This window comes from Miniopterus schreibersii (assembly GCF_964146895.1).
Source record: "Miniopterus schreibersii genome assembly, chromosome: 1".
NCBI classification, from domain to species: Eukaryota; Metazoa; Chordata; class Mammalia; order Chiroptera; family Miniopteridae; genus Miniopterus; species Miniopterus schreibersii.
Window position 1 is genome coordinate 135,440,300 of NC_138101.1, and position 26,593 is coordinate 135,466,892.

A 26,593-nucleotide genomic window follows, 5' to 3' on the forward strand; every position below is an offset into this window, starting at 1 on the left:
CATTTATTTTACTTTTACTAGCATTAATTTTATGCTTATTTTACTTCTGGGCCCTAAGTTTTCATTTCTTCAATTTCTTCTGGGATATCTTTTTCTTATGTGCAACCTCCTCTTCTGGTTTAGGAATAATCTGCTTTTTCAGTAAGGATCATCTCAATATGGCAGGGAGAGCACATGTGTGGGTTAATCCACCCATGAGCTCTATAAGTTCTGTGCTGCATCTTTGGAGCTTTGTTCACCTGGATGTACTCAGTGACCAGAGAATCTGCATCTAAAATCTGAAGTTCAGCATTTTTTTAAAAGCATGTGCAGCAAAATTCAGTACTCCTTTTGAGCCACTGACCCTATGTCCAGCCCGACTATTTGGCTTGAGCACACCTACCAATTCCAGTCTTGTAAAGATGGAATGGCGCACATTGCTTCTGTAAAGTGATATCCATCAGATACTTGGTGGCTTTTCAGATATGCATACCCTTGATGGCCTGGGCAGTTTCATGAGTGTTCTTAAAGTGAATGTGAAGATTTGTACTTCTTGGTTTGCATGATTTTGTGGGGTTTTCTGGTAGCAAACCATTTTTAGAGGTCACTTGAGGCTGCTTTGGGAAAGAGCTAAATATATATTTTTTAAAGTAACTGATTTCCCATTGCTTAAAAAGTAGTATAGTCAACTTTACTCTGTTCCTTTGTTCCTCATTAGGCAAGCTTTGTTGCTTCTGAAAACAGAACAGATATTTCTCTGGATGACCCCAACTTTTGGCAAAAGTGGGCCAAAAAGGCTGACCTGGACATGGATCTACTCAACAGCAAGGTGAGTGTCCTTTTTCTTTAGAGAGGAAATATTGCAGAAGACACAGTACTTTCAGGATTCTTTTTAGCTGCTCTAATTCTTAGATGCTGACCTTGGTTTGTGATAGTGTATTATGTACAAAGGTGGTTGTAAAAACTTTCTACATAGTAGGCCCCAGAAAACTGCTTAGATATCGACCACTTAATTTTGCTTCCTGAATCCCTGTAGATTATTTGGCATGTCCTAAAAAAAAAATCTCTCTTTGAGTATCTACAAATGTTACATCCAAGGCTGTTTCAGTCCATAATTGTCTTAATGCCTTTCCCATGATCATATCATGAAGAGAGTTACTTCTCCTTCTGTTCTTTGCATAGAATAACTTGGTGATTGACACACCTAGAGTACGAAAGCAGACCCGCCACTTCAGCACTCTGAAGGATGATGACCTGGTGGAATTCTCTGATTTGGAAAGTGAAGACGACGAACGGCCACGCTCTCGCCGGCATGACCGTCATCATACGTATGGGCGTACTGACTGCTTTCGGGTGGAAAAGCACCTGTTGGTATATGGGTAAGAACCTACCTTGCCATCAGAGGTTGTGCATCTCTATCCTGATAGACACCCTGTTTGCCTTTCAGATTGGAGATTTCAAAGAGCGGAATAATGGGGAAAACTTTATTGTATTTATTGTTACCATGTTTTCTCAAGATCTTTTTGTCTCCTACCTTCTGGGAGATTCAATTCTGGGGGACTGGGGTATATCATTGAATTAGAGTCCCAAGGAATATAGTATAATTTCCTTTTTTTTTTTCCTAGTTGGGGACGGTGGCGAGATATCTTGTCTCACGGACGCTTCAAGCGACGGATGACTGAGCGAGATGTGGAGACAATTTGCCGGGCCATCCTTGTGTACTGTCTTCTACACTATCGTGGGGATGAAAATATCAAAGGCTTCATTTGGGACTTGATTAGCCCTGCTGAAAATGGCAAGACAAAAGAATTGCAGAATCATTCTGGTAATTATCAATTCTTTACTTTTCATCTTTTTATAGGTTATCTAATCCTTTCCAGGTCCAAGGGGTTTTCTCAATCCAAGTCTTCAATGTCTCCCCTTCTCCAGGTCTATCAATCCCTGTGCCTCGTGGACGCAAGGGGAAAAAAGTAAAGTCACAAAGCACTTTTGATATCCATAAGGCAGATTGGATCCGGAAATATAACCCTGATACTCTGTTCCAAGATGAAAGTTATAAGAAGCACTTGAAGCATCAGTGTAACAAGTAAGGATGGAATTTAGCAAAGACTAAGTGTTTTCTACCTCAGACTTTCTACGCTATTGTTGAGCCAGCTCTTCGTCTCTCCTTTATAGAGTGCTATTACGGGTACGAATGCTATACTACCTGAGGCAGGAGGTGATTGGAGACCAGGCAGAGAAGGTGTTAGGGGGTGCCATTGCCAGGTAAAGTTCTGCTGTATTTTTTTCCATGCCATTCCTTATTCAAGAAAAGATTGCTTTACTTACTTCATTTTATACTATTGTTATACCGGATCATTAAAACCTATATATTAGGTTATTAGTTTTATATCTGGTACCAGTGGAAAGAAATAGGCAGCTGCATAAGCAGCTTAAATTAATGGATAAAGGAAGATAATTGTAGCAATCTCTCCAAGGAGTATTATTTTAATTTTCTGCATTGCTGTGCTTACTGCCCTCTTATACCTTTTTTCCCCAAAGGAAAATGTTTAATGTAAAGATTCAAGATTCACATTATAGAAAATGATAAATATCCTTCTCTTAAGAGTTCAACTTTTGCATTTTTATCTATTTAATCCTACCACCTTTTTTTCTAGGTGTTTTTTTTATTACTCTTCTTGCCCCTTTTCCTGTCTATGGTTACATTGATAGATTTCCTCCTTTACAAGTTACGATTATCATTAAAATTCTTAATATACCCTTTAACTTTCCCAACATCTTGGTAATATTTGTAATTTTCCTTTCCTCTCATCCCTAAGTATACTGTTAGTTGTCCCTCTTCTTGGATAGAAATGTGGCATTTTATTTTTCAGTTTCCTTGTTGATTTTTGGTATTGCCCTCTTATACCTTTAGTGAGATTGACATATGGTTCCCAGTAGTGGATCAGCTAGAGGTTCCAACAACGTGGTGGGACAGTGAGGCTGACAAGTCCCTGCTCATTGGCGTGTTTAAGCATGGTAGGTGCCTTCTCTTAGTTTGTTCCTTTCCTATTGTAGATTTATGTCCACAGATGGAATATTTAGCAAAATGCTCATGACCACTAAATGACTTCTGTGATTGATCTTCAATAAACATGTTTGAATGGGAAACTAGTTCTTAAATATTCAGGGCTGAGCAACTATCCCTATAAATAGATGTTCAAGAAAGACCAGATGGATAATTAAATCCCAATGTAGGGAGTCTTCCATCTGTTCTCTAATAAGTGTTACTAATCTGTGTGTTGTATGTAAGTTAAGGTTCCACAAATCAGGGGAAGTAGTATATGCTCACTATCGTTAAATGTGCTTAATTTGCATGACTTTCCTGTGGCTTTCTGAAAGTGTTCTGCTTCTGTAACATCCTATTTTTCTATATGTTCAGCAGGCACTCTGGTGTAGATGTGAACAATAGTATTTGAGTGAAATAAAAATGGGGGGGGAAGAGTATTTTCTCTTCATTCTTGCTTAATGACAAATCCCAGGCATTAAAAACAGTGAACACTAAATTCCAGGCCACTGACTTAGTGAATTGGAATATCATTTCTTTTTTAAAAATACTTTTCAGGCCCTAGCCATTGTGGCTCAGTTGGTTGGTCGTCATTCCGTGCACTGAAAGGTTGCTGGTTGAATTCCCGGTCAGGACACATGCCCAGGTTGCAGGCTCGATCTCTGGTAGAGAGGGCATGCAAGAGGCAGCCAATCGATATTTCCCTCACATTGATGTTTCTCTTCTCTCTCCCTCTCTCTTCCTCTCTCTAAAAATCAGTTTTTTAAAAATATTTTTCTGTTTACTTCTATGAAATAAAAATAATGGCACTGCCCGGCCGGCATAGTTCAGTGGTTGAGCGTCAACCTATGAACTAGGAGGTCACTGTGTGATTTCCGGTTGGGGCGCCTGGCCAGGTTGCAGGCTTGATCCCCAGTAGGGTGCATATAGGAGGCAACGGATTGATGACTCTCTCGTCATCGATGTTTCTATCTCTCCCTCTCCCTCCCTCTGAAGTCAATAACAAAACAAAACAAAACAAAATAATGGCACTGAATCACTTTTTTTTTTTAACAAGTTTAATGGAATAAGAAAAAGGGTAAGCATTTGTAATCTTTGATTTACTTATGAGACAGAAATTTAGAAGAGTATAAACATCCTGAAGTATATTCATTTGCCATTCATCATAAGTTCAGTCTGTTTGCAGGTACAAGTTTTTAATCTACATTGAAAAATGTGTGACTTTTTCCTAAATTTTTTTACTTTTTTAGTTTCTCATCTATGTAATAAGGATAGTAGAAAGACTACCAGTTAAATGGCTATGTAGATATATTACTATTCTATACAAACTGATTAAATTCCTGTCTTCAGTAACTAATATTAAAGCTCTTTATAACTCTAAACTGCTATAGAAATGTTAAATATACTAATATAGCCCAGCAGCTGTCCAAGTAAACATTTAAACTATATTTTGCATTGTGAGCAAAGTAGCCCATATAATAATATACTCTAATTATTACATCAGCATACAAAGTAAACATAAAAGCAAAATAGAACCCATGATTTTCTTCAGTTTATGGCCCTTTTTCTTCTAGGCTATGAAAAATACAATACTATGAGGGCAGACCCAGCTTTATGCTTCCTGGAAAAGGCTGGCCGACCAGATGACAAAGCTATTGCAGCAGAACATCGAGTGTTGGATAATTTCTCTGACATAGTAGAAGGGTAAGCATTGGTACTTAGTTCTCTTAAAGTTCCTAGTCTGCCCTATAAAGGCTATTAGTTGCTTGTGCTAAGAGGTAACTCTAGCCTTGACTAAACCCATTGGGATTCTTAATGGTGGTTATATTTATGAGACCAACAGAAAGAACTCCATAAATGGGCCTAAAACCATACATTGCCATAAGATACAACTAAGGGTGAAAATTAATGTTACTCCCAATTGGCTTATTTGATGTTCTCTTCAGTTTTCTTTGCAGTGCTTTTCTGTACAGCCACAGTAGCTGGGGGATTACTGGTCTTATTGAAAGATAATAGCCATGGAGCTCTCCCATGTCACTTATGTGGTAGAGCCTCAGAAAATTTTAGCTCTGGTTTATCTCCCACTGGTCGCTGGCCCATAAAGGCATTATTCTGCCTGGATACATGCCTCGATGATGAGTTGCCATGCTAATACTGAGCCACCAGGTAGGGCAGTGTTGCCCTGGTTTGGGTGCCAGTGAGTTTAACAAAACTTCTCATATGGAGACCTGAGGGGCATGTGAAAGAGTTGGCTTAGTTCATGAATACCCACACATCTTCATGATTGAGAGGTTTTTCTTTGATGATCACAACCTCAGTTTGCATAGTGAAGGACCCTCAAAGGAAATTGGGCTATCAAGAGAGGGCAGGTGTGCTGGTCACTGTTTCATTTCAAATTAAAGCAATTTAGAGTGCACTTTGACAATTTCTCCCAGTTCTTTGTTCTGTTTGGGTGCTGTACCTAATTTACTCAGAGTTTAGCACCTGGCCTGCCTTTCCTCCAGCATGAAAGAAAAGACTTCCATGCTGGATTATATATTTGGCCAGCTCTTCATCCTAGGTTCCTCTTAGTGAAAGGAGATATATTGCTAAAATTTTCTCATGCTTCTGGATAATTTTAGGGTTGACTTTGATAAGGATTGTGAAGATCCTGAATATAAACCACTCCAGGGTCCCCCAAAGGACCAAGATGATGAGGTGAGGATTCTCATTTAAGTCTATTTTCTCTATTACTAAATAGTTAAGTATTGTCCCATTTCTTGAATCCTGAAGTATACTGCTTAATTTATAATTCGAAATGAAAAATAATTACCATTTGAGAACATAAAGTATTAATGGAAAGGATTGTAATGCTAGCTGGGGAAGATCAGGGATGACTTTGCCAAAGCTGTGGGACCCAAGCTAGACATTGGAAAATACTACTTTTGATAGATTCCTGAGTCCTTTTATCTTCAAGCCATTAAGAAGAACTGACTTTTCAGGCTCTTTTTCTTACTCTCTTAGTTGGTTGCTTCCAGTTTTTTGTGAGGGTTCCTTTCATTAGAAATTTTTCTTGATCCCTTGGTGCCATAGAAGGACACACATGAGAAAATGATTTCAGAGTACCAATTTCCCCTCCTTTCCCTCCCTGCTCCATCCTGTGGGGTGGATCTCCTTCTCTAGGGTGATCCCTTGATGATGATGGATGAGGAGATCTCAGTGATTGATGGAGATGAAGGTAAACATCTAGGTCATCTAGTACAATTTGCGTGGGGTGGTGGGTTTGGGGAATTATTGACTGATTTTGTCCTATCCTGGGATTTCTAAGAGCTTTGCCTTTGGGTGGGTTGAAATGCAAGTATTATCTCTTCTGTCCTTCCTGTACTTCCTTTTCATTCTCCTTTGGTTCCCACAGCCCAAGTAACCCAACAGCCAGGCCATCTATTCTGGCCTCCAGGCTCTGCCCTTACAGCTAGGCTTCGGCGCCTAGTTACAGCCTATCAGCGCAGCTATAAGAGAGAACAGATGAAGATAGAGGCTGCAGAACGTGGGGACCGGAGACGGCGGCGTTGTGAGGCAGCTTTCAAGCTAAAAGAAATTGCACGGCGGGAAAAACAGCAACGGTAAAATATGGCTGGGAATTCGGACTGAACTGTAAGCTTGTCTTCAACCAACTGTAGGCCCTCTATTGAAAAGCATCTTAGGAAGAATTCATTTGGAGTTCTCTACAGAGGGACCATCTTCTTTCCCTTTCTTTTTCCTTAATTACACTTCTGTGACATAAACCTCACTCTCTGCCTAATAATAACTCCCAGTAAGATCTCCTATATAGATATTCTCATTATTTGCCCACATCATTTTTCCCTTTAGCTTGCTAATTATTAAATTCTTAGATGTTACAGAGTACCTCTTACTACCTCTTCTACTATCTTCTGGGTCTCCTCAATTTTTATGTATTCAGATACCCTAAGCCACACTAAGAAGTGACCAGTTTCCCTATATTCTTCTGATCACTGTCGCCTGATTGCTCTTCCCTTTGTAGATGGACAAGGCGTGAACAAACTGATTTCTATCGAGTAGTTTCTACCTTTGGTGTTGAGTATGACCCTGACACCATGCAGTTCCATTGGGATCGCTTCCGCACTTTTGCTAGACTGGACAAAAAAACAGATGAAAGCCTTACCAAGTATTTCCATGGCTTTGTGGCCATGTGCCGCCAAGTGTGCCGTCTTCCCCCAGCAGCTGGAGATGGTAAGCAAGACTAGAGGTTTTTGGATGAGTGTCAGGATTGATGGTGACAAAACCAACTCTTGGTTCATTTCTCCTTCACCTTTATCTCCTGCAGAGCCTCCGGACCCTAATCTGTTCATTGAGCCCATCACTGAGGAGAGGGCCTCACGGACTCTCTACCGTATCGAATTGCTTCGGCGCTTACGGGAACAAGTTTTATGCCACCCCCTTTTAGAAGATCGGCTGGCATTATGTCAGCCTCCAGGTCCTGAACTGCCCAAATGGTGGGAGCCCGTTCGACATGATGGGGAGCTTCTGCGAGGGGCAGCCCGCCATGGGGTGAGCCAAACAGACTGCAACATCATGCAGGACCCAGACTTCTCTTTTCTGGCTGCCCGAATGAATTATATGCAGAACCATCAAGCAGGAGCACCAGCTCCATCCCTGTCACGCTGCTCTACTCCACTGCTACACCAGCAGTATACCTCGCGCACTGCCTCACCATTGCCCCTGCGCCCAGATGCTCCTGTTGAAAAGCCACCTGAGGAGACAGCTGCCCAGGTCCCCAGTCTGGACAGTCTAACTTTAAAGCTAGAGCATGATGTGGCGAGGACCCAACCAACCCCTCAAGTCTATGAGATGCGAGTAGCCCCCTCTGATACTACCCCTCTGGTTTCCCGGAGTGTCCCGCCAGTCAAACTGGAGGATGAGGATGATTCAGACTCTGAGCTGGACCTGAGCAAGCTGTCACCATCGTCCTCTTCTTCCTCATCCTCGTCCAGTTCCAGCTCCAGCACTGATGAGAGTGAAGACGAGAAGGAAGAGAAGCTAAGTGAGTGCATGTGACAGGCTGTTGGCCTTCTTCCCCATTACCCGCCTCTCTGCTTTTCCCTTTTCTAAATGTATCCTCTGAGAGAGATTCAGATTTTGATTTGATAGAATATCCAAAGAGATCTGTTATTCTTTGGGTCTTTATTTATTTATTTATTAAATATATCTTTATTGACTTCAGAGAGAGGAAAGGAGAGGGAGAGAGAGAAATAGAAACATCAATGATGAGAGAGTCATTGATCAAGCCCGCAACCAGGCATGTGCCCTGACCGGGAATCGAACCCCGATCGCCTGGATCCCAGGTCGATGCTCAACCGCTGAGCCACGCCCGGCTGGACTGGGTCTTTATTTCAAGCCTATATAATACCATTCCTATATAACTTTATTCTTTCATCTTTGCTCACACATTCTCTATGATCTCTAGCTGCTGACCGGTCCCACTCAAAGCTCTATGATGAAGAGAGTCTCCTGTCCCTCACTATGTCCCAAGATGGATTCCCAAATGAAGATGGAGAGCAAATGACCCCTGAGCTACTGCTGCTACAAGAAAGACAAAGAGCCTCTGAGTGGCCCAAGGTAACAGCCTAATTCCTGGACATGTAGAGTCTAGAAATAAAGTGTAACACACAGGAAACAAGAAACAGATGGTTCTGGTTTTCTATTATAATTAGTGCTACATGTTTTTCAATAAAATTCTTCCCAGTTGACTTAGGATTCTGATACTGTTACCTCCCTCCTTTCTGCCTTATGATTTGACCGATCCTGATGATGATGCCATTATTGTTTATCACAGGATCACATAGCTAGTATTCAAGCCCTAAAACCAGTATTGATTTCTTTTTCCCCACTCAGGATCGTGTCCTGATAAACCGTATTGACCTCGTCTGCCAGGCTGTACTCTCAGGGAAGTGGCCTTCTAGCCGCCGGAGTCAGGAAATGGTAACAGGAGGAATTTTGGGGCCAGGCAACCACTTGCTAGACAGTCCTTCATTGACTCCAGGAGAATATGGTGACTCTCCAGTCCCCACACCACGAAGTAGCAGTGCAGCTTCCATGGCAGAGGAGGAAGTGTCTGCAGTCACCACAGCAGCAGCTCAGTTCACCAAACTTCGCCGAGGCATGGATGAGAAGGAGTTTACAGTTCAGATCAAAGATGTAAGCTTAGAATTTAGGTAATGGGAAGTGGGGAAGGAGGCTACAGTTCATGCTACCTAGTTTCACTAAACTCATTTGGTTAGCTAACTTTAAAAATGAAAGAAAAAAAATTAGAGCCCAAAAAGATCTATGGAGGAAAAGTCATTGTAGTAAAGGAAGAGATCTTATGATGACTTGTATATCATGCGAACTAGATGAAAAGAAACCATATTTTTGAAAGAAGTTTAATTGATATAAGGCTTCTTTTGAGTGGCTTGTTTCTAGATCCTAGAAACTTAGGTTTTAAAATTTTAAATCAAATTGTTGGAAAGCTATTAAAATGACACCTAACTATTAGAGGCCTTATTAAGTTACAAAGGATCATTCGTACTGAAATTGTCAGTGTTATTTATTTTTTAAATAACTTTTTTTTAAAGATTTTTTTATTGACTTTTAGAGAGAGAGGGAAAGAGAGAAACATCAACGTGAGAGTGAAACATCAATTGACTGCCTCCTGCATGCCACGTACTGGGGATCAAGCCTGCAACCCAGGCATGTGCCATGACCGGGAATCAAACTGGCAACCTTTAGGTGCACTAGATGATGCCCAACCAACTGAGCCACACTGGCCAGGGCAAATCAGTGTTATAGATGGAAATTTTTCTTTTTCCTAATCCTCTTCCATATTGAACTCTATTAGCTGGTTATTAAGTATTCAACCAGAAAAAATTCTTAAATTAGTATGTGACGGGAATATCAAGAGTTGTCCCTGTGATGAGTTTCCATGCTAATACTCAAATACCAGGTAGGGGGTTTTACCTTGCATTTGGGTGTTACTGAGATACAGTCTGCTTCTCTTAAAGCCACCTGAGGGGCAGTAGGTCAAGAAATGAAATATTTCTAAAGAAAAAGTATATACATTTTGTTATGTTTCTAATTTCTACCCTTTAGTTCAATGGCCTTTTCACCGTCATTGAGCCAGAAGATGACTCTTACCCCAAGTCCCCCAAAGCTTAATCTGTACTTTAAAAACATGTGCCATATGACATCTTGGGTGGGTGGGTTGTCTTCCTAGGAGGAAGGATTGAAGCTAACATTCCAGAAGCACAAGTTGATGGCTAATGGAGTAATGGGAGATGGACATCCTCTGTTTCATAAGAAGAAGGGGAACAGAAAGAAACTAGTTGAGGTGAGTGGTAGAGAAAATCTTTAACATGATGATTAGATAAGAGCTTTTTATTCTCAGTAATTGATGAAGGCAATTGGGATTGAGGGACTAGAAGATGTTAGAGTTACCTTATGGCTACCGTTGGCTCTGCTCCCCCTCCCTTCCTACTCCAGAGAAGAGTATGTGCTCATGGGGGTGGATTCTGGGTTTGCAGCTGGAGGTGGAATGCATGGAAGAGCCTAATCACCTTGATGTGGACCTGGAGACTCGGATCCCTGTCATCAATAAGGTGGATGGTACTTTGCTGGTGGGTGAGGATGCCCCTCGCCGGGCTGAACTGGAGATGTGGTTACAGGGTCATCCAGAATTCGCTGTTGATCCCCGATTTCTAGCGGTGAGTGGCAGTTCCATCCAGCAAGATTTAAAATCATTCCCTTGATTTTTACGCTGTGTGAAAGGGAGGAAGCATGCCATATTATGTCATTGTTTCTGCATCTGCAAAATTAGACTAGTAGTACCTACCAGCCATCCTATTTTACAGGGTTGTGAGGATCAAAATAATGTTAAAGCACCTGTTAAATTGCTAGGCAAATATTTGCTCTTCAGCTATTATATAACCACCTAAAATTTTTGGAGAGAGCTGTTTAATTGTTTTCCACTAGGACTAATCTTCTGTTTATCCATGCAATAAGTACTTATTGTCACACTTATTGTCAGGCATTAATACCTTAGTAATTACTCCAGAGAAGATTTTTATTCCTCTAGGGTAACTCATACTTTTCTATTGCAGTATATGGAGGATCGCAGAAAACAGAAGTGGCAGAGATGTAAAAAAAACAATAAGGTAGAATTGAACTGTTTGGGAGTGGAACCAGTACAGACCGCCAACTCTAGGAATGGAAAAAAGGTAGGTGATACTGAGGCATTACCGCTCTGTTCCCACACTAGATGTGACTGGAGAAATTTTTTAATGCTATTTATTCTTTTTCCAATATATGTTTGAGAAAATGTGTCTTCACCAATAAGGAAGCCCGAGTATTTTTATTGGTATTTTTATTGTCATCTCTAGAAGAGCATAAAATTCTAAAAATTAATTTCAGCACTTTAAGCATATTAAAAGATAAGAATTAGTAAGATGTGTTAGAACATTCTAGTCCTTATCCTACTCTTCTACTAAGGGGTTTTTGGCAAATCCTTTAACTTTTTCAGTGTGCACATCCTGAAAAGGGGTTTGGAGCAGATAATTTCTAAAAGTTTTATGATTCTATATATTTTATTTTATTTTTATTTATTTATTTTAAATATATCTTTATTTTTTTCAGAGAGAGGAAAGGAGAAGGAGAGAGATAGATAGAAACATCAGTGATGAGAGAGTCATTGATCCGCTGCCTCCTGCACTCCCCCGACTGGGGATCAAGCCCACAACCCGGGCATGTGCCCTGACTGGGAATCAAACCCCAGTCGCCTGGATCCCAGGTGGATGCTCAACCGCTGAGCCATGCCTGGCCAGGCGTATTTTATTTTTAAATATATCTTTATTGATTGTAGAGAGAGGAAAGGAGAGGGAGAGAGAGAGAAACATAAATGATAAGAGACTCATTGATTGAGCCCGCAACCCAGGAATGTGCCCTGACTGGGAATCGAACCCCGATCACCTGGATACCAGGTCGACTCTCAACCACTGAGCCATGCCCGGCTGGGCGAGTCTATATGTCTTAGAAGTGACTTGGAGGCCTACTAAGGAAAACAGTCATGGGGTTTGGGTTGAGAATCACTAATAATATGCCAATAATGGAAAAAGGACAGGAATTCATGTTTTATAGTTTATTGTAACAGTTTTGGTCAGGTTATTTTTTTTCAGGTATATATGTTTTATCATGGCTATAGATCTGGTAGATTAATATCCCATAATCCTTTCTACCAACATATAACTGCAAAAGTTTCTCTTGGCTATGTTTTACTTACTTTGGGCAATAGTTGTATTTTTCAAACATATATAAATCATAGTTTGGTTTGCTAAGCAGTCATTTATAATGGAATGGATTAGCACTTTTATATACTCATTTTATCTAATCATTACTCATTTGATCTTTTATATACATCTTTTTACATGATTTCTCTTTTAACAAAATTGGTTTCCAAATGAACAATATCTTTTGTACTCAACAAATTCTGAAAACATTGTTTTGCACGTAATACATATTTATTTGTGATATGAATTTATGAGGCTTATTTTATATTGGTGAAAGTGGTTTCATATATTGTTTCCTGTAAGTATTTTATATTTCATTATAAAATATAGAATGTTTTAATTTTCCCTCTTAGTCTCCATGGGACCAAATGAGTAATAAGCAGAACAGTTGATATGGGAGGCTGATGGCTAGAAGGCTGGTATCTTCTCTGTCTTGAATTTATCATTATAGAGCAGCCTGTAAAAAAGACTTTTCCTCCTTTACTCCTAAAAATAGTATTACCTATTTTTACCTCAAGTACTTTTGCTCATTCTTTATAGTCAGTTGATAACTCTAAGAAAGGATCATAGGAAATCACAGAAAATCATGACTAGTACAGAATTCTTAATATAGAATTGATTGGAGTGTCTAGCACTACATACTTTATTACTGGGACGTACAGTTTAGGTGCTATAATATTTTAAAGTCTTTACAAATAGAGTTTTGAGATGTTTGTTTTTGTAAGATAGAAAGGTATATTCTCATGTCAGATGCTAGGCTTAGACTGAGCAATGTCGAGACACAGGTACCAAGCATCTGAATTTAATGCCCGTTTACCCAGTATTACTCGTATGTCTAACAAAGCAGAGGCACTAAAGTACTAATTTCCAGCATCAGTGAACTTAACCAATATTTGTAGTCAGAACATCTAGAAGAAGCAACTTAAAATTCAGCAGATACATACTTTTTTATCATTGTCAAAAACTTTTTAAATTTGGTGAGGAGCTAACCACAATCTTTTTGGTGTTCTAGACATCCAAAAGTGTAATACAACCTCTCTTCTGTTTACCCACTCTAATTCAATAATGAAGGAAAGTATTGTAAATATCAATACAGAGGCACTTCACATGGTAAGATCATGTGAACAACCTGCTGTCAGTCAAGTATACTGTGCAAGTACTGATTCATTCATTGTCTTACTCAGGCACCTCATTAACAAAGGTAAGCATTTGTGAAATAGTTGGCCAGAGTGAAAAGTACAGTGTAGCAAAAAAAAGCAGAACTCTGGTTCACATAAGTACCGTTGATCTTAGCATCAGAATGCTTCAACCAGCTACTTCCAGCATTTGCTCCTAGGACTCTATTTACTTGTTTCATTTTTTTTCTTTCATTCTTTTACTATCTTTACATTCTTTTACATTCTTTACTATCTGTTCCTTCCTCCCAGGGTCACCATGCTGAAACGGTGTTCAACCGGGTTTTGCCAGGGCCTATTGCACCAGACAACAGTAAGAAGCGAGCCCGTAGGATGCGACCAGACCTTTCTAAGATGATGGCCCTGATGCAGGGTGGAGGCACTGGCTCCCTATCTCTGCACAATACCTTCCAGCACAGCAGTAGTGGCCTGCATTCTGTGTCATCTCTGGGTCATAGCAGTGCCACTTCTGCATCTTTGCCTTTTATGCCGTTTGTGATGGGTGGTGCAGCATCATCCCCTCATGTAGACTCCAGCACCATGCTTCATCACCACCACCACCCCCACCCCCACCCCCACCATCATCACCATCACCATCCAAGCCTGAGAGCCACTGGTTACCCTTCTTCACCAGCCACTACCACCTCTGGTACTGCCTTGAGGTTGCCACCACTGCAACCTGAGGAAGATGAGGACGATGAGGATGAAGATGATGAGGATGATTTATCTCAGGGCTATGATAGCTCAGAAAGGGACTTCTCACTCATTGATGATCCTATGATGCCAGCCAACTCAGACTCCAGCGAAGATGCGGATGACTGAAGCCTCAGCTTGGTCCCCATTGCTTGGGTGGCTGCTGTATTTTCATTTACTCTGGCCCTTGGACTATGGAAAAGTGGGAGGGGCAGGGGAGATGTGGGGAAACCCAAGACTCCCACTCCAGGAGGTGAAAAGGAAAGAAAACTTGTACCTGATTGCTTCCAAATTTGAGCGGATTGGGTGGGCAGGGGAACTCCTTAAATAATACATGACCACTTCCTCTTTTCTGGGGAAGGAAAGGAGACTAGAGCAGCTGAGGCGCTCACCCCTCCCTAGACACCTCCATTAACCACAGACTATGTAGCGCTGGCCCAGCCTCTGGCAGAGCCTGTTTCTGGCCGAACTGTGGATACAGTGGGAGGGTCAGGAACTGTTACCTTCCTTCCCTTGGCATTAATAAATTTAAGTTAATCCTTTCCCACTCTTCCCTTGTTCTACATCTGCTCAAATCCAATATAAATATTTTAAGAATTCCTGTTCATGATGGGTAATTTCAGCACCACTTTCCAAAAGTTCATCACTGTTCATGCAAAGTTAACTTGGATAGGGCAAAGTCATTTGTACTCCATTAAAGGATACATGTAAGTGTAGGCTGTCCAGTTTGCTAAAGGCAAGGGATTTAAGCCAAATAGTAGGCAAAATGTTCCAGATTCAAACTCCCAAGTTCTGAGAAGAGATGAGAAGGAAGAATTCGGCAATAACCACAAACATTTTGTTTCAAATTAACTGAATAATCGTGCTTTAGGGTAGCCTTAAGTTGTATCACTTTGTGTCAAGGAGACTGGCAAGAGGATGTCACCATTTGGGCTCCATGTACGGGGTTGAATCTTCTCAAGCCCTTCGTTTCTTATAACCCTTCCCCTACCGTTCCAGCGCTCAGATGAAACCTGGGCATTTTATTTCCCTTCCTAAGGCGAAGTCCTTCCCCCATAACTTGGGTAGTAGTTTTATTGGGAGGATGGGCTCCCTCTCCCTAGTTTGAGCTCTCCCTGTCTACGCGGAGCCCCTGACGCAGGATTATTCTCGCCCTGGAGCAGCAGAGGCTTTTGCTTCCCAACCATTTCTAGGAGGGAAACGTGCCAAGTTACGCTGTAGTCTCCCCACTCCCACCCCACGCCAGATCCCGCTCTTTCTGCTTCCCCTTCCTTTGCCAATGGGTGGGGCCATTGCACCCGCGCGCGGCAGCTTGTGAACGGCGGGCCCTGCAGGTCAGGCCTTCCGCCCCCTTCGTGTTTCCCAGCCTCTGCTGTCTCGGCGAGAACTCGGAGCTGCTGGAAACTATGGTCCTGCAGAGAGTAAGGGCGGAGGCAGAGCGTCACGTGATGACGTCGACTCGCGTGCGGTTGTTACTAAGTTAACAAGAAAACCCCGCGAAAATCTAGACCACATTTTGATTTCCCCACGCTTCCTTCTAGCCACTAACCTCCCGAGGGAGGATTTAAAAAAAAAAAGCAAAACCCTGAGCTTTCGGGACCCGGAAGCGGAAAGGGCATATTTGAGGTCGATACTTCCGGGTCATTGGGAGAGTGCGGGATTCCGGGCCGAGAGCGGGTGGTGGAACCGGGACCTCGCGTGATTCTCGGGACCCGAGGAGGAGCGGCGTCTGTGGCTATGGCTGTGACTCTGGATAAAGATGCTTATTACCGGCGAGTGAAGAGACTGTACAGCAATTGGCGGGTGAGACAGATCCCGTAATTTTCCCTAGGGAGCCCCTCTCGTACATCCCATAATAACCCCATTTCTCGGCGCCCTTTTTTTCCTTTCCGTCGAGAATTCCCGGTTTCAGTGTCGCGCCCCTTTCGTTGCTCCAGGATCATTCACCGCAGGAGGTCTCGAGCGCCTCCCCTTACAGGGAATCCCCCCCGCTATCACCCTGCGCTGCGGCCACCACCATCTTCTCCGCGTGCCGGCCCCGGTCATGCATAACAGCCACCTCTCGTAGTCCCTTCCCGCCCTAGAAGAGGCATGCATCATCATTCCCTCCCACTCGGTGATCCCGTCTTGCTGCCCCCTCCTGCACTGTTCACACACACCCACGCACTCGCTCTGTCCTTCCAGAACCCGAGTATTCTGCCTAGGTCCCGCCAGAATTACAACCATCTTCGTAAAGGATGGACGGAGGGTCTAGCACGATGTGAATCGGACTCTTCGCGTTTATTCTTTGCGGGGCTTTTGCTAGAGTTAAATACTGTTCACGCGCAACCACCTTATGTTCTAGGCCCTGCCGTGGGTAACAGAAAACGCTGAAAACCTGCAGGCATTAGTAATACAAAAAACGATGTGATGCATGAAACCTGATTAGTTTTCCTTCTTGGTAGAGTCTCGGGGGCACGTGTACAGAAAAAGAGCTGTTGCAATTCCCAGTCTTTTAAAGATTGGGCAATTTTGTTGCTTGAAAAACGTGCACTGTTAAAATTTATTCTTATGATAGTAATTTGTCAGTTCAAACATTTGGTTACATCCTGTGGTGCAACCTGAGCTGTCTAGCTTAAGTCTGGCCTCTGAACTCTCTTATCCAGGGAAGATAAGCTAATAAAGACTTTTTAAAACCTGAAAAACGTCCTTAAAAAAAATGTTCAATTCTGATTTCAGCATTGTAAGTTACCTTTCAAATTGATCCTCTACCAAAAACCAAGCTCTTAAAATTGGTCATTTCCCTGTCATTCACATTAAAGGTTCCTGTGCATGTTTCTTTTGAGGATAAATGCATTAGATAATTGAAAATAAAGTGGAGTCTCAGTTGCATTTTATGAAAAGCAAAAGTAAGGACTCTACATGCTAGACAAGTCCTGAACATAAATTTTATTTTTAAAAATTTTTATCAGTTTTTAACAAATGTTTTTACAGCTTCTCTCACTGTCACATTTTAAAATTTGAACATGATGCATGTCAGAAAAACTCTAAAAGCCCCCAAATTTATAAAAGGTTAATATGTGCTAATGTGCTGGTAATAATCAGAAGCCATCTCTTCCACCCATAGACCCCAAAATTATACACATTTGATGTGGAGGTTGTTTCTATTCTCGGTGATTCAGTTTATCAAATTATCCTCTCTAAACCATCATAAAAGCTCAGATTAATTTAGAGATCATCATTCCCCTACGTGATAATTAAATATAGAGCATGAAACTAGAAAAAACTTGGGGCCTGAAGACAAATTGGCAAACTTAATCTCAAATGACAGTATTTAAATTCATGAAAATACATTTATTGCCCCCCTCTTTTAGTTTCTAAAAAATATTTAAAATTTATGTTTGCCCTCCTATTTAACTTAATGACATCATTTGAAGGGGGAATGTTAGATGTTGATAAGACCCTGGCGTTATAAAGTTGAGCCAAGTCATAAAAATTACTGATTAGCAAAATTTGTGACTAATTATTATAAAAATCTTATTTGAATGGACTTTCTTTTTTATAATTTTTAATAACTATGCCCAGAACCCACCTGTAGACTTTATTTCTGTATGCACAGTCTTTCCAGTAGAGTGCTTTCATTCTGATCTGCTTACGCATAGATCGTGGTTTTCTGGAGTAATTTCTGGTTGCTTATCCTCTTAGCTGTGCAGAAAAATAGTGAAATATATAGGTGCATGCTATACTTGTTTTTCTTTTACACTTTTTCCTTTAATAAGAAAACTGGCATTGAAATAAGAGAAGAACTTGAAGTTGACTATGTAACTCCCAAGCCTTGTGTTGTCAACTCCCATCTTCAAATCTAGTCTGTTATGACAAAAAATAACTAAAAAATTAGTTTGGGCTCCACATCTACTTTTTAGTCTTAGATACCTTTAAGCTTAAGTCTTTCAGAACTGTGTGGTTGCACAGGCTAACACAAAATGGATCAAACTCTTCAACTACATAGAATTGGAGAAAACCAGAACAGTACTACCCCCCATCCCTTTTTAAAAAACGAGAGTGGCAGCTAATGTGGCTCCTGATCTCACTTATCTGCAAGTTGAGTTTGGTTTAGGTACATATTGTGGGGCTACTGCAAATAAGATATATTATTTCTTACAGTTTTCATAACATGTCCTAAAAACAATTGCAGTATCACACTTTTAATTGAGTAGAAAATTTTAAAACATTAAACATCATGCCTGAGAAAATAGGCTCAGCCAAAAATCAAACAGGAGACCTCCATAGTGACTAGAACTTACTGTTTTATGACTCTTGGATGTTTGACTCTGGTCCAGTCCTGCCTCTTGTTTTTAAATTAGAACTGCTATGAGCAGAAAGGGTTTGTGGCCCCTTTGTATTTCTGCATTAGGAAACTGCAGGTGGTAGTGGTGGGTCATGAGAGGGGCTGTGGGCTTCTCCTCGGTCCTCTTAATACTTACTGGGTCTTTATTTGAGACTTACCAGCTTTTTCATGATTGTGATTATTTTTAACCCAAGTAATGGGAATAGTACTGCATGGGGTACAAGGAGGGGGGTTCCCACCATTCTGGGGTCTTAGCTGCTTTGAGAGCTGAGGAATACAATATCCAGGCACAACTATAACTCATTTGAGACCCACCTATTAAGACATCCTGCTATGAGTGAACCTTTACTTCAGTTATCTGCCTTTTATCCCAAAAGAATTCTGTAAAATGTCAGAATAACAGCTGTTTTCAAAAGGAATGCTGATCCAATGCATTCATTCATGTGGCTCTGCCTGTCGGGATCGAGGTAGTGGGTGGCTCCAACCCTAAAAAGAAAATTTGTGCCCTTGGAGAAAACTAAACTATTATGTCAGTGCTTCTCCTGAGTGCCACTCTTTGGCTCTTTGCTGATTTTTGTCATGGACAAATTTTTTGCTCTGGATTGCTCTCCAAGACTAGTCGGTTATCTTCTGTGGCTTAAGAAATATAGGCAATTCCCATACTGCTTTCAGGAAGATAATGTTCATCTCAGTTCTTTATGGCTCCTTTCTCTCTGGAGGGAGATAGGGAAAGGTTTAAATGATGCTTTGGTCTTTTGAGTAAGAGGAATAAAAAAGTAAATGCCTGGACAGATTGGGATTCGTTTATTTTTGCTTACTCAACTTTTATAGACTATTCTGGTTATCTACTTTTTATGTGTTTTTTTTTTTATCCATATTACCAAGTACAGTTAGTGCCTGGCATGTTATAGGCATCCAGTGAATGACGTTGATGATTTCTGAGCTTTCATGCCTCCCTTTCTTGGTTTAAAAAGATTTTTACCCAGGCTGCCATATACTTAGGATAACTGTTGATCCTGCCTTTCCTGAAACTGTTTACCTTTTGTTCCTGTGTAATTATTAATGGTGCACCCTTTTATTTTCAAATTGTCTGGTTTGGATGATAAATTATGTGGGTATTCTAGCTATAACCAGAAACTTCAAAAATGTTTCCTCTTTTAATGCAGCACCCAGTTGGTTCAAAGGAAGGTAGTTATTCCTGTGCTCTGCAGTATTTCCCCAACTTTTATCATTCAGATACTACCTTTACAATTTTTGCTGATTCCTTACCACCTGTATTGTTTACCTTGCACTTTAAAACTTTTAATTGCCCTGGCCGGTTTTGCTCAATGGTTAGAGCTTTGGCCCTCAGACTGAAGGGTCCCGGGTTTGATTCCAGCCAAGGGCACATACCTCAGTTGCAGGCTCAATCAAAGGCCCCTGTGGGAGGCAACCAATTGATGTGTCTCTCTCACATCTCTCTCTCTCTCTCTCTCTCTCTCTCTCTCTCTCTCTCTCTCTCTTTCTCCCTCTCTCTCCCTCCCTATCCCCTTCTCCCCTCCCCCCTCTCTGAAAAGCAATGGAAAAAATATCCTCAGGTGAGGATTAAAAAATAAAAATAAATAAAAATTACTTTAATCAAGTAATACATACCTAGGGGTTTTTAAAAAATATATTTTATTGATTTCAGAGAGAGAAATAGAAACATCAGTGATGAGAGTCATTGATCAGCTGCCTCCTGCACACCCCCTCCTGGGGATTGAGCCTGAAACCTGGGCATGTGCCCTGACCAGGAATTAAACCTTGATCTCCTAGATCATAGATCGGTGCTCAACTGCTGAGCTACCTACGCTGGCCCGGCTACATACATAGGTTTTAAAAAAGCAGATCTAACAGCCTTAAAAAAAGTCACCTGCCCCAGAAGCAACCACTTTTAGTTCTTCTCTTATATATTTTGAAATAATATCTATATACTGCTAGTTAGTGATTTATCAATTTTTGATGTTAACAGTTTTGGTAAATTAGAGTTTAAATTTGACTTTTTTATGCTATCACACTTATTTTAACTTCCCTACCTCCTGTTACTTTTAAAATTGCTTCTTGATACATTGTTACGAAAGATTTCAAACATATAGAAAGGTGAAAGAATTTTACAGTGAATACTACCCACCACATAGATTATACAGTTAACATTTTATTACACTTGCTTTATCAGACATTCACCCTTCTTGATAAGTTCCCCCCCCACAATTTTTAGTAAAATCAGTAGTCAGTTTACATTGTTGATGCTTATGTAAATAGTTTCGCTGCTGGGTGAAGTAACAGGACAGTTACCTTTCCTTTTCCTCTGTGGTTTTTATTTTTCCTGGCATTAATGATTGCCTCAGTTTGTCTCCCTTTTCAAATGTCCTTAGTCCTCATTTTTTCCTGTAGGTCTGTCATAATTTCATTAATCTTTTATTCTAAAATTCTCACTCTTCCGATATTTTATTGATTTTGTGTTTGTTTTTTAAACACAACCATCACTACCTCTCCCACCCTTCCAACCTTACATTATACTGTTCTATTTGTATAGGTTGCTCTCCAGGCCTGTTAAACGTTGGGACTTTCTAATGTTGAGTCACCTATATCCTATAGCCCGTGTCTTGATTTTTTGTGTTTTTTTAGAGCATTTTCTCTAAGAGATTCTTAAGAAAAGATATAGCAAATATGTATTTCTTGAGCCCTTGTGTATCTTTAAAAGTTTTGTCTCTACTTTTTGTTAATAATACAGTTCAGTGGGTATAAAATTTGAGGTTGAAAATCACTCAGAATTCTGTTCAGGATTGAAGCTATTGTCTGTCAGTCTTCAAGCTTACAGTGTTACTTTTGAGAAGGCTGATGTGATTCTTTTTTCTGTTCCACCATATGTGGCCTGTTCTCTGAAATATTTAGAATCATCTCTTTATTCCTTATATTTTGAAATTTTACTACATTGAGCTGGGAAGTGGGGGGCCCTTTTAGTCTTGGCTTATATCCTATAGTGCTAGAATCTTTCTTAGATGATTTTCTCCTCTCCATTTCTGGAGTGATCTCTTTTTTTATTTGTTATCTTTCAATTTTATTTTCTATCCCTTTGTTTTTGACTTTCAGATACTGTTTTTTAACTTTATTCTCCAACTCTTTATTGAAATTTTAAAAATTTCAACTGCTTTTAATTTCTAAGCGTTCTTTCTTATCCTTTTCTTGTTTCATGGCTATACTTTGTTTATTTCTCTTATGGGATTGTTTATTTAATTTTTAGTTTCTGTCCTCTGCCTTGTCTGTTTCCTCTGGGTTTATTAGCTTTCTCTCTTACCTGTTGGAGACTTCACAAAAATCAAAATGAGGTGTGGCTATACTCATGCATATAAAGAAAAAGGCAGTAAGAAACTGGTTGGAAGCTCTGCATGAACAGGGCCTCTCAACTAGTAAAGTTTACTCTAGAGTGAATAGGCTGGCTCGTTCTGTGGAGGACACCCAAATGTCAGTATTGAAGTGTCTTCTCTGAATTCAATGAAAATGCACAGAAAAACCCTCTAATTCTTTTCTTTGGGGCATGCTCCTAATTGTCATTCAAAATACAGACTTTTATTTAATTCCCCAACATTTAGCGCTTGCCTTCTGCTGGGCCTATTTGAGTCTAGCTAGAGCCCTTCTGAGTTCATTTCTTCAGAGAAAAAAGCAAGTCTTGTCCTGGAGAGATTAGGAGTTGTCTCAGGGTTCCCAAGAACTGGAGGGGTCCATCTCTTAAGATGCCTGACGAGACCTCCTGTTTTAAGCTCTGAACTCATCCAATATACCATATACCTCATCCCCCTTCCTTGATACTTGGTGCCTCCATAATTCTAACCCCACTGGGGCTCTAAGAGATACGCATACTTACCATCCCTACCTTCCCAGTGAAACTACTTGTAGAACACTGAGGGTGTTGCTCCTCCAGCTCTGCTTAGCCACTCACCACTGTCCTTTTCCTCTTCCAGGCTATTGAACTCTCAACCTACACATTCAGAAAAGTTACTTCACTATAAGTGGAAAATTGCATCACTTTCCAAAAATAAAACATAGCTGTCAAAAAATAAAGATAATGTAAGCACAACTGCATCATTAAATTGTAGCAGGTGCTAAGGATTACCATTAAACATATATTCTTGATGTAATCAAGTGTGTTAAAAGAGAATTGAAAAGTATGTAACTTTTTTGCTCTGTGAATATTTAAAGCCACATTTGGAATCACATAAAATCATCTGTGTGGGATGTACACTTTCAGAAAGTCTGTTCTGTGTATATTCTGTACTGATTATGTAATAAACAACTAACCTTTAACATCAGTAACAGTAGTGGTATGATACACAGTAAATTTTTAACAAATGGTCATTTCAGTCTTTAATAATAATGGTAAACACAGGTAGTTACTATGAGATAAGTACTATTCTAAGCACTTTTTACAGTTAGCACTTTGGACACACTCATGATCAAGGAGACAAACAGAGATGTTAGTGGTGGGGTCAAGGATTCAAACCCAGGCAGTCTGGCTTCAGAGAAAGCCCTTATCTGACCTGATAGACATTACTTTCTCTAAATACAGAACATCTTGATACCTATGGCTTGCAGTTGCTGAAAGAAATTTCTGGTAAATTTAAGAAGTCACCAATACTGACACCTTACCTGAAAAGTTTGTCAAATGACCTTGTCTCCTTATAGGTAAAAATCAGAAACCTTCCAAAGGAATTAATTTTTATCTTTAGGACCTTAATGAACATATTTCCTCGTCTGATTTGTTAACTGAAAGTTAGAAATGGTAGAAAAAGTATAACTTTACCTGCTATTCTATAAGAATTATATCCAGCCTGGCTGGCATGACTCAGTGGTTGAGTGTCTGTCTACCTATGAACCAGGAGGTGGCAGTTTGATTCCTGTGGCACATCCCGGATTGCCGGCTCAATCCCCAGTGGGGGGTATATGCTGGAGGCAGCAGGTCAATGACTCTCGCTCATCATTGATGTTTCTGTCTCTCCCTCTCCCTTCCTCTCTCTGAAATCAATAAAAACATATTTTTTAAAAAGAATTATATCCTAAAAACAAATAGTCATTTTAAATTTAATATGTGCATTTTAATTAGACTTCCAGCACCTTTTTTCCCCCAGCCTAAATCATTAGTGTGAAGATTGCCTATATATTTTTGAGGCATGATTTGAGGTTTTGAATCTAACGATGCATAACTACACCTGAAGCATATTGTGAGGATTACAGATAATAAATGCAAGAAGGCACATATAGAAAGTGGCTGCTCAGTAAATGCTGTTATTCCCATCTGAAACACCTGTTTCAGTCAGACTTTGGTGTCAGATGGACCAAACAGACTGGAAGGTGGCAGAATTTGGAGACAAAGGATTTGGTGGATGTTGAGAAGCTATGTGTACCAGGCAGGGGTCAGTCACTGCTGCCCAGATAATTCATCTAGAGAGGGAAGCACAGGGGCTGCAAGTCCAGATTTGACAAGGGCTCCAGTCTGAGTTCTGAAAACCAGCCTAAGCAGAAGAAATCAGATAGGAATCTGGGCCTCTTAAGCAGCACAGAGTTGAGCCCCGTCCTCAAATGCTGGCATTTGGAGCTGGCTCCAAGGCTGGTCCTAAGGCAAGGGGGCTGCTATGCTATCTAGCCTTGGTGCTTTTTTTTTTTTTTTAAACTAGCTCCCTCCACTCCAGTATTTCAAAACAAATTCCAGACATTACTTAATCATAATATTTTAGTATTATATATAGTTTATCATGTAAGTTTTACAAGCAGATTATTTTTAATCTCCCACAGTTTCAGACACTTTCTCAGTGTAATCTGTATAAGGTATTTATACTCCTCATAAGGTTTGCAAATAAAAAATACTATTCCCAATTTTGCTGTCAAAATATTTGGTTTTATTGTAATCTTTTTCATTGACTCACATTTTAAGAAAACAATTTATCCAGATTCATTATCTTTAGATATCTTAGGTTCTGGTGGTGTTATATTTCTCCTGGGGTTAGAGCCCCTCAGTTTTTATAAAGATTCAACCAACAGTATTTTATGAAATGGTCGGAGCAACTGGTTCCAAGAGAAATTAGAATTTATCGTCTTATCTTCTTAATCAGCAGTGGAAAACTAGGCATTTTACATGAATTGAAAACCTTGAGATTTGTTGGGTTTGTTTTCTCTATTTGAAAAAAAGCTGAATAGCCCTAGCCGGTTTGCTCAGTGGTTAGAGCGTTGGCCTGCAGACTGAAGAGTCCTGCGTTCGATTCCAACCAAGGCCATGTATCTCAGTTGCAGGCTCAATCTCTGGTCCTGGTCAGGGCATGTGCAGGAGGCAACCAATGAATGTGTCTCTCTCACATTGATGTTTCTCTCTCTCTCTCCCTTCCACTCTCTGAAAAGCAATGGAAAAAATATCCTCAGGTGAAGATTTTTTTTAAAAAAAGCTAAATAGGTGGGTCTTTTTCTCTCCCTATTTTTAATTGTATTAAGCTCTCTTTGGATGATTTTCCCATATTATTACTGATTAAGTCACATGATCGTACTCTGTATACTTTTAAAAATGAATTACTGTGTATTTTGAATTTTTGTACATGTAGTTACCTTTTTCTTTGTTGAAAAATTTTGACTCGACCAAGATTTCAAGTATCAAAAAATACTAAAAGGAACTTTTTGGTTAGTTTCAGTGGTGTTTTCTTATATCTAGAACACATGAGCATTAAATATAGGAGGAGTACCTGTTACTAATTTTGGGAGGTTATCAAGATAGCAGTAATATTATTGACACAAAATCCATGTTTATTAAAGAATTGGAGTGTGCGTAGCAAAAATTTGGGGAGGAGAGAATGATGCCAAAGTTAATGTTGATAAAAATATGTCATAGGAATCATAATAGCTCAGTGATTCTCAAACTCTTTGATATCAGGACCCTTTATATTCTTAAATTATTCAGGACCCCAAAGAGCCTTTCTTCACATAGGTTGTATCAAATATGTAGAGAAAGTCTGACCTCATATATACCTGCAACTAAAAAAGGGGGGATATTTTAATACCTGTTCAGATAACTACTGATATTCTTTGTTACTACACCAAAACTCAAGAAGTGGTAATCTCTTAAAAGTTAGTTGTAATGTGGAATTTGAAACCACAGCAGTGAGTTTTTTATACTCAAGTTATTGATCTGTTTTGCACCTTGGATCCTTTATGCATGGATGACTTTGTAGCATCATGCAGTGCTTATTTGGAAAGTATTGGTTCCCTCAGTTGTACAGATCTAAATGTTACACGTTTCATTATATAGTATAGAAGAACCATGCTTGTTAATATCACTACTGATCTCATCAGAAAAGTCTTAAGTAGGGAAGCTGTCAAGTTCACAGTGGAGGGTACAAAATTTTAATATTTGCTTGAAAACTCAGCTTTTATCATTGACAGACACATGTCATTTATTTTCCTTGAAGTAACAGGCTCGCTTCATTCACTTTCAAGAAAATGTATGCTAGATACTCAAGTCTGTTTAAATGACTAATTCAGCTTGTTACTCATGTAATTGTATGAGTCTTCCTTGAGACAACTGTCATACTTCAGTGTGCATAGAGAAGTCCTTTGTGTGTACTTCCCCTATCTTTATACAGAATATTTTTTTAAAAAAACATATACTCAAGGGTTGGAATTTCATAATATTAATCATTTTTACGGCATCAAGGACATACATTCTTTAGTGAAACTGGCTTCATTTTTTTCTTTCCATGAGCATGTTTTAGTGAAAAATTAGTTTGACGCCACTACTTTGATTCATGCAAAGGAACCAGCAGTTTTAACTACCATTGCTTTTGTATCATCAGTGAGAACTAATGTTAAAACTTTACCAACCTGGCCTGGCCGGGCGTGGCTCAGCGGTTGAGTGTCGACCTAGGATCCAGGCGATCAGGGTTCGATTCCTGGTCAGGGCACATGCCCAGGTTGCGGGCTCACAACCGATCAGTGATTCTCTCATCATTGATGTTTCTATCCCTCTCTCTCCCTCTCCCTTCCTCTCTCTGAAATCAATAAA

The 26,593-nt window shown here is 40.1% G+C and overlaps 2 protein-coding genes across 12 annotated transcripts in view; both read left to right on the forward strand.

Moving 5' to 3' along the window:
- The window catches only part of CHD8 (chromodomain helicase DNA binding protein 8), a 59,022-nt gene extending 44,273 nt beyond the window's left edge, over nt 1–14,749 (forward strand). For 8 of the 11 annotated variants that reach the window (XM_081142404.1, XM_081142398.1, XM_081142408.1 and 5 more), the window contains 18 exons: nt 698–808; nt 1,162–1,358; nt 1,605–1,804; nt 1,885–2,065; nt 2,155–2,244; nt 2,894–2,997; nt 4,600–4,729; nt 5,647–5,722; nt 6,188–6,242; nt 6,420–6,627; nt 7,047–7,255; nt 7,350–8,066; nt 8,490–8,641; nt 8,918–9,220; nt 10,275–10,388; nt 10,582–10,761; nt 11,158–11,274; nt 13,767–14,749. In XM_081142404.1, the coding sequence (XP_080998530.1) occupies nt 698–808; nt 1,162–1,358; nt 1,605–1,804; nt 1,885–2,065; nt 2,155–2,244; nt 2,894–2,997; nt 4,600–4,729; nt 5,647–5,722; nt 6,188–6,242; nt 6,420–6,627; nt 7,047–7,255; nt 7,350–8,066; nt 8,490–8,641; nt 8,918–9,220; nt 10,275–10,388; nt 10,582–10,761; nt 11,158–11,274; nt 13,767–14,336 (3,714 nt within the window). In that variant the 3' untranslated portion in view covers nt 14,337–14,749. The remainder of the gene's footprint in view (nt 1–697; nt 809–1,161; nt 1,359–1,604; nt 1,805–1,884; nt 2,066–2,154; nt 2,245–2,893; nt 2,998–4,599; nt 4,730–5,646; nt 5,723–6,187; nt 6,243–6,419; nt 6,628–7,046; nt 7,256–7,349; nt 8,067–8,489; nt 8,642–8,917; nt 9,221–10,274; nt 10,389–10,581; nt 10,762–11,157; nt 11,275–13,766) is intronic. The other 3 variants (XM_081142401.1, XM_081142402.1, XM_081142403.1) reach the window with 3 other exon arrangements.
- Nucleotides 14,750–15,578: 829 nt separating this feature from the next.
- SUPT16H (SPT16 homolog, facilitates chromatin remodeling subunit) overlaps nt 15,579–26,593 on the forward strand; it is a 39,957-nt gene continuing 28,942 nt past the window's right edge. Inside the window, exon 1 of the mRNA XM_081142489.1 lies at nt 15,579–16,010. Coding sequence (XP_080998615.1) covers nt 15,945–16,010 — 66 coding nt within the window. The 5' untranslated portion in view covers nt 15,579–15,944. The remainder of the gene's footprint in view (nt 16,011–26,593) is intronic.